The sequence below is a fragment of the Ascaphus truei genome, chromosome 3 (assembly GCF_040206685.1).
Source record: "Ascaphus truei isolate aAscTru1 chromosome 3, aAscTru1.hap1, whole genome shotgun sequence".
Lineage (NCBI taxonomy): Eukaryota > Metazoa > Chordata > Amphibia > Anura > Ascaphidae > Ascaphus > Ascaphus truei.
In genome coordinates, this window is record NC_134485.1 from 430056297 (window position 1) to 430063929 (window position 7633).

The window sequence follows — 7633 nt, forward strand, 5'->3', positions numbered from 1 at the left end:
CTTACAATGCTTTGGCCAAAGAGTTAAACGAAATGACCCTTTTTCAAGAGAATATATAGGTATTGCACTGTGTATTTTTGTCACATTGGAAGTAGCTTTGGGCATTTTTGGTTGTTTTTGTTGCTGTAACTGTTACATACGCCCATAACATATATTATCTGTAACTGTCCATGAAATGTCTGTAAATATAACGTATAACCTCTGATAATTTAATGTAACCGTGTATTGTCACCATAACTCTGTGCCCAGGACATACAGTAGGTGAAGGCGAGAGGTAACTCTCACTTGTATTACTTCCAGGTATCACATGGTATAAATAAAATACAATGATGATAGCTACAATATGAGAGTAAACTGTGGAGCTCTGACCCTGTTTCTGGTTTGTACTCTTAGGACTAAAGAGAAGTATTGGCTGTTACATATTTAATAGGTTCAAAGCCGGCGATTGAAAGGGTTTCCTTTATTTTAAAGTCACTTGATGGCTGTAAAATCTCTATATAATCAATTATAGTCATACAACTGTTAAAGCAACAACTGAATTGTTTTTGGCTTGTAAAGTAAATTTCAATTATTCATTATTATTTAAACAGATACACCTTAATATCTGAGAAGCCTAAGTAAAGGGACACATACTACTGACACATATCACATGATATGAATGAGTCAAATGTTCATTTCTTGTTGGTTCTCCCATGGGACTGACTCTAAAAAAAAAAAAAAAAACCTGCACAACATTTGTAGACATTCAGATACCTGTATTACTCTTCCTGTACGTCGACCTAAATCAAAATGTGCATCTTTCCTAGATCACAAGCTAAAAACATGTTTTAGTTACACTCCAACAAAAATTCCTACACTGGTGTGTATATATGTATATGAAACCTTTATTAATATCACGCTGATACCAACCATTCTACCTACCTTAAGTTTTGTTAAATATTCCCACTGAACCCTAAAAATACCTTAGTGTAACCAATCTACTGCTGGTCACTTGCCTCTGTCATCCTCTCCCAAGAGTAACGTGATGCTTGGAAGCCACTAATATGTGGAGAACCATATTGTACGAGCTGTTGTACCCCCAGTGAAACTTGTACAACGGAGGGAGAACCCAACGTAGATAATCTTCCCAATATTCATTACTTAAGCAAAGTGATACTGTAGGTGTTCTGCCGCCTTTTCAAAATCAGTTATGTATGTTCTGATCCCTATGCTTATCCTGGGCAATCCTGACGAAGCTAACACTAGTGAAACGCGTAGGGTTCATTGGTGGCAGCATTTTTCAAGAGAGCGTGGTGACGTCAGAAGAGACGTACGACAGGCACCGAATGCGGAATTGAGTGTGGAGAAGCAGAATGGGAGCAGCGTACACACGGAAGCCAAGGGTTGCTTGTGAACCGGCTTTCCAAACGGGACCCAGAAATCTTAAAGATTCACAGTCAAAGGAACTTTTCCCACTTGTACACAAGGACAACCTTAACAGCATCATCAATATCTACCTCTACACCGCGTCTCTTGAAGTGATAGATTGTTACATCTTATATGTCAGTGAGCATTGTGGGCTATTATTCTTTTAAATATTCATATACTGATTTTGTGGTTTTGCTTGTCTATTTTCTTTCTTTATCCTGGGTTACGTTTTCAGTTATGGCTACACTGGGTTATGCTACATATATTTTACATCGACAGTATTACATAACTATCTATCTTTATATGTATGTATATATACACGTGTGTGTGTGTTAAATATATACTGTATGTTAGATATACTGTATTGGCCTGAATATAGTGCTATGTATTTTTCCTAAAAATGTCCTTCCGAAAACTGTCCTCGTATTATATGTGCAGCCTAACACCTTTTATTTTTCATGTAGAACACCTCCAAAACTTTAGGGTCGTATTATGTGCGAGGCGTACTATATTCGGGCCAATACGGTATATGAGTCTCAATATCATGTGTGACGTCTCAGTCCCAGCGTCGGATCTTTTGTCCAGATCAAAGGCAGTAAACACTGTACTTTCTAAGCAGGGGTTTATTTACAGGGTACAAAGCAGGTACAGGGTTAACTCATAACACAAAACAGAAATAAAAGACCTAACTCCTTCCAGGAGTACTGACTAATACTGCTTTGTCCCTAACTAATCGTTGGAGAACTAAACTCTTTCCCCACTTTACCCAGTGTACCTGCAGCAGGTCCCCTTTTAGTCTCTCACAGGGCTGTCTGTGTGTGCCTTCCCAGATCAGTATAGCAGCAGCGTCTCTCACCCTCTCTGTATAACTCTCAACAGTGTGTATCTGGCAGCATGGGGCGGGTGGGGGGGGGGGGGAAATCTCTTTATCACTTCCTGACTATACAGGCTAGGCTAATTAGCTCATTAACTCACAGCTGAACAGACCTTTCCAGGAGGATTAACTCTATGAGAGCTGTAAAGTCCCACAACTGCCCCATTCTAGCCCTTAGAGGGCAGTGACGGCATCACACATGTTTTATTTTTTTCCATCCTAAATTCTAGTGGAAATAAACCATCTATAGAAAATAGCGTTCTGAAATGTAGAAAATGGCAAAAATCAAACGATTAAATGAAAACATAAAGGTTTTTAAATAACTGTTATATTAATATTGACAGCCATAAACACTGAGAAAGCCTCGCAAAGAATAATCGCTGTTTCAGTAGCAATCCAATCAAATAAACTGCACAAATCCAATATGCCAATAAGTACAGAGATATGCAAATTAGGTCAAAGTACTTCTTCCATAGCTAGACCTATTCTTGTATGTTTCTAACGGGAGATAGAATGACAGGGACACTATATACAGTATCACCTTATGTTTCGTGGCATTTGTTACATTCTGCATTGCTACATTTGCATTTGTCAATTACTAAATCGTTTGGAGAAAGCTTTGCTGGGGTTAAACTCCTCAGTTCTCAAACAGTTTGAATTAAATAGACACACTTCCCAAATGTGTTGAGAAATAAAATAGACCGGTTCTTACCTTTGCTTCGTCTCTGGGGGTATCACTTAAATGTACAACTGGACCGGGGTGGGACTTTGTAGATCTGTAAATGCATCAAACAGAAACAGCTCTGTAAACAAGAGAAACATTTTCTAAAAGTATTGTATGAGATGAAATATACATATATATATATGTGTGTGTGTATGTGTAGAGGTGTCTGTACCGTGTTAGCCGAGCTTAATAAATCAAAACAAATACTCAATACCGTTCTGTGGCTAACGAAATGCTTTTATTTGTGCGAGCTTTAGAGATACACTGATCTCTTCTTCGGGCGCTGTTACAATGGATAAAGCAAGAAAAGTTTTACTTTAAAACAGTGTGGAATGTTATCTGTGGATGAAACCTATCCCTCCCCCCTGTGCAGTATGAAATGTATGACTTTAGGCGTTAAATGGTCCCTGAATGTTTGTGATGTAAGAGTGTGCGTGTGTATGTGTGTAAATATAAATTTATAAAGCACCCACAGTGTATACAGCAGTGTGTGGAGGGGGAGTGTATACCAATGTTGCTGGTGGGTGTTGAAATGTTATTGGGTGTAGCATTACTATAAATGTGTGTGGATACTATGTAGTCCCTATTGGTATGTAGGGATATAATTACATTGTACATTTGTATGTGTAAGAGACAGGTGTGTGCGCATTCACATAGCGTTCCGTTGTCATGGCAATGCGGCGTCATTGACGGCCTTCAGCCATTTTGATGGGAGTTGGAGAGGGAGACACAGGACTTGCAGAATAATGTCGGGAGACGCTGCACCACGCCGCTGTATCTGCCACCAGTAAGCACTCAACAGCGGGCCGAATGCATTTGACGAGCCCTGTATGTATATATATATATATACTGTATACTAGCTTTTGTACCCGGCTGAGCCCGGGGAATGTATCTCCCCGCCGCCCCCCCCCCTCCCGCTAGTATATCTTCCCCCGCTGCCGCCGCCCCCCTCCCTTCCCGTTGGTACTTCTCCCCCCGCTGCCGGCAAATCTCCCGCCACCCCCCCTGCCGAAACATCTCCCCTCGCTGTCGACACATCTCCCTGCCCCTCCCTCCCCGCTGCTGCCGCATCTCCCTTCGCTGCCGGCACATCTACCCGCCCCCCTTCCCCCTACCGGCACATCTCCCCGCGCTGCTTTAGGCTGCGGCCACGCTGCCGCTGAGCTCGCTCATGCTTGAGAGCGGTGACGTCACCAGCTCTCCAAGCATGAGCGATCGGCTGTCCTGCAACTTTTTTTAGAGCAGGAGCGGGGGCGTGACTATTAAGGGAGTGGGCTGTCTCTGTGTCTGTATGTGTGTGTCTGTCTGTCTCTGTGCGTGTCTGTCTCTGTGTGTGTGTGTCTCTCTCTGTGTCTCCATTTTCCCTCTACAACCTTCCCCTCTCCTCTCTCCCCCATTGCTCTCTCCCCCCCATTGCTCTCTCTCCCCCCATTGCTCTGTCCCTTCCCCCTCCCTTCCCCTCTCTCCTTTCTCTCCCTTCCTCTCTCCTTTTTCTCCCTTCCCCTCTCTCCTTTCTCTCCCTTCCCCTCTCTCCTTTCCCCTCTCTCCTTTCTCTCTGTGTCCCCCCCTCCCACTCCGTGTCCCCCCTCCCACTCCGTGTCCACCCTCTCACTCCGTTTTCTCCCCCCACTCACTCAGTTCCCCCCTCACTCCATTTTCTCTCCCCCTCCCTCACTCTGTTTTCTCCCTCACTCACTCCATTTTCTCCCCCTCCCACTCACTCCGTTTTCTCCCCCTCCCTCCCTCACTCAGTTTTCTCCCCTCCCTCACTCCGTTTTCTCCCCCCTTACTCACTCTGTTTTCTCCCCCCTCACTCACTCTGTTTTCTCCACCCCTCACTCACTCCGTTTTCTCCCCCCTCACTCACTCCATTTCCCCCCCCTCACTCACTCTGTTTTCTCCCCCCATACTCTGTTTTCTTCCCCCCTCACTCTGTTTTCTACCCCTCACTCACTCCGTTTCCCCTCACTCACTCCGTTTCTCCCCCCCACTCCGTTTCCCCCCCTCACTCCAATTTCTCCCCTCCCCCACTCACTTCAATTTCTCCCCCCCACTCACTCCAATTTCTCTCCCCCCCCCACTCACACATTCCATTTTCTTCCCCCCCTCACTCACTCCATTTTCTTCCCCCCCTCACTCTGTTTTCTCCCCCCACCCCCTCACATCAGACACACAGCACCGAAGCAGGCAAGAACACGTCCCCTCCCTTAGTAGCCATGCCCCCCGACTCTGCTCTAACATTGCTGGACAGCCAGGGAAACTTATATTGGGAAAAAAAGGGGAAAGTTTGCGCCAATAAAATAATTTTGCCTACTATTCAATATGTGGTTCCAGTCCTTTCCACAAAGTGATTTCGCTGCCTGAGTCTTTCAGAGGTTATACACCAACCTCTGTATGGATTTGAGTAGAAAAAGGGTGAAATGTCCTCGGGCGCGTCACTCTGCTTCCGGCTCCACGGCGTGTATTATATGCAAGGCAAAGGAGAGAGAGAAGGGCCACAGTGAAAAAAGACAGCTCAAAGTTTTGCACACTTTTTCATCAGGGTAGGGAGAAGAGGGGGGGGGGGGTTTAGGAGGGGTGAGATGAAGACAAGGGATGACTGATATTAAATCAGACTTGTTGACTGGGGACACACTCACATTAAATCTCTCAAAACTTGATTTGATGTCTCCTCCTCTTTTTGTAGTTATATGGACTGTAGGCGAGGAAGTACTTTCTGATATATCCAGATTTCTGGTGTCTTGAACAGATGTCTTCTCTTCTATGTGTAGTTAAATGGATTGAGGCCGAGGAAATGCCTCCTAATATCTTCCTTGTGCTGGCGCGTTACTTTTCCACAGCGTACCCCACTTGATACCAAGCTCTTTCCATATTCATCTCCATACCAGACCAGGAGCTCTGTGTGTAGGGGGAGGTCTGTGCAGGTTCTGTAGTAGATTTTCCTGTGGTCCTGCAACACCACAAGGTTCTGTTTGTAAATTGTGCGAGAAACGAGGAAGAACAGAACCTTGTGGCGTTGCAGTACCACAGGAAAATCTACTACAGAACCTGCACAGACCTCCCCCCACACACAGAGCTCCTGGTCTGGTATGGAGATGAATATGGAAAGAGCTTGGTATCAAGTGGGGTACGCTGTGGAAAAGTAACGCGCCAGCACAAGGAAGATATTAGGAGGCATTTCCTCGGCCTCAATCCATTTAACTACACATAGAAGAGAAGACATCTGTTCAAGACACCAGAAATCTGGATATATCAGAAAGTACTTCCTCGCCTACAGTCCATATAACTACAAAAGAGGAGGAGACATCAAATCAAGTTTTGAGAGATTTAATGTGAGTGTGTCCCCAGTCAACAAGTCTGATTTAATATCAGTCATCCCTTGTCTTCATCTCTCACCCCTCCAAACCCCCCCCCCTCTTCTCCCTACCCTGATGAAAAAGTGTGCAAACTTTGAGCTGTCTTTTTTCACTGTGGCCCTTCTCTCTCTCCTTTGCCTTGCATATAATACACGCCGTGGAGCCGCAAGCAGAGTGACGCGCCCGAGGACATTTCACCCTTTTTCTACTCAAAGCCAGGGAAACTTAGAATGTCCATAACTTGGGAGGTGAGTCACATTGGAAGCTCAAAATAGTTCCGTTTACCTACAAATCTGCAGCAGAATGTCCAGTGAAAGTTTTGTGGTGCTACGTGGTGCCGTTTGTGAGATATCGATGCTTCTGACATACAAACGAACGGAAAACTTAGAATTATAGTATAGATAAGAAACCTCCTATGGTTGTGCCTCTCACTAGGGAGTGATAACGCCAATCTTTGGTGAAACATGTCAGTGTAATCCTCTTTTTTTGCACATTAAATCGTTTTTATTCTCTCCCTTTTGCTTCATTGAAATTTGTGGCTGCAGCGTTTTACCAGAGCTATACTGTATGCCTTGTTTTTTGTATTCGTATCTCTCCTAAACGTTTTTGCACACAGAGGCTTCCAGAGGATTCATACTTCAAGGACATTTTACCCTGCAAGTGAAGAATGACCCTGCAAACTGAAGTTAAGAAAACTCCTATGGTTGTGCCTCTCACTAGGGAGTGGCAAAGAACATTTATTCAATCAACAGTGAGTATTACTCCAATTATTGCTGGACTTATAATTTGTACCGGAGGTGTGATGTCTATGCGTTTGAATATATACATATGGTATCTGACCGCAGTTCAATGCAAATCCTCATAGTGTACATTTATCCAGTCAAGTCTTGCAAAAGGGTTTTCCTCAGCCTCTTTTTCCTATTGTATTGCATTATTGAAAGGATTCAGGATTTTCTACAGTGAATTGCTTTCTTTTTAGTGTATCCCACCTATTAGAGCCCCAGTCACCTTCCCTATTGAGGGTAATCTCTGAGAGGTGGGGGCAAGGTGTAGGGAGCGCTCCGGTGCTTCGGAGCCTCCGCTGCGGCCCGAACACTCGGGTCGCCGACATTTTGTGAGTTGTGCATGCGCAATGCATGCAACTAGTGCGGCGGCCATTACTGAGTTGCGCATGCGCGGGAGATAGCGCCCGAAGTGGCAACCAATAAGGAAAGGCTCCGGGGTGGGAATTACAGGTCCCATGAGCTTCGGGGGCGGTCATCTGGTACGCAG

At 44.7% G+C, this 7633-nt stretch overlaps 1 protein-coding gene across 4 annotated transcripts in view; it reads right to left on the reverse strand.

Moving 5' to 3' along the window:
- Positions 1 to 7633, reverse strand: part of STXBP5L (syntaxin binding protein 5L) — a 575500-nt gene that overhangs the window by 277556 nt on the left and 290311 nt on the right. For all 4 annotated transcript variants that reach the window (XM_075592898.1, XM_075592896.1, XM_075592897.1 and 1 more), the window contains exon 6: positions 2994 to 3057. In XM_075592898.1, the coding sequence (XP_075449013.1) occupies positions 2994 to 3057 (64 nt within the window). The remainder of the gene's footprint in view (positions 1 to 2993; positions 3058 to 7633) is intronic.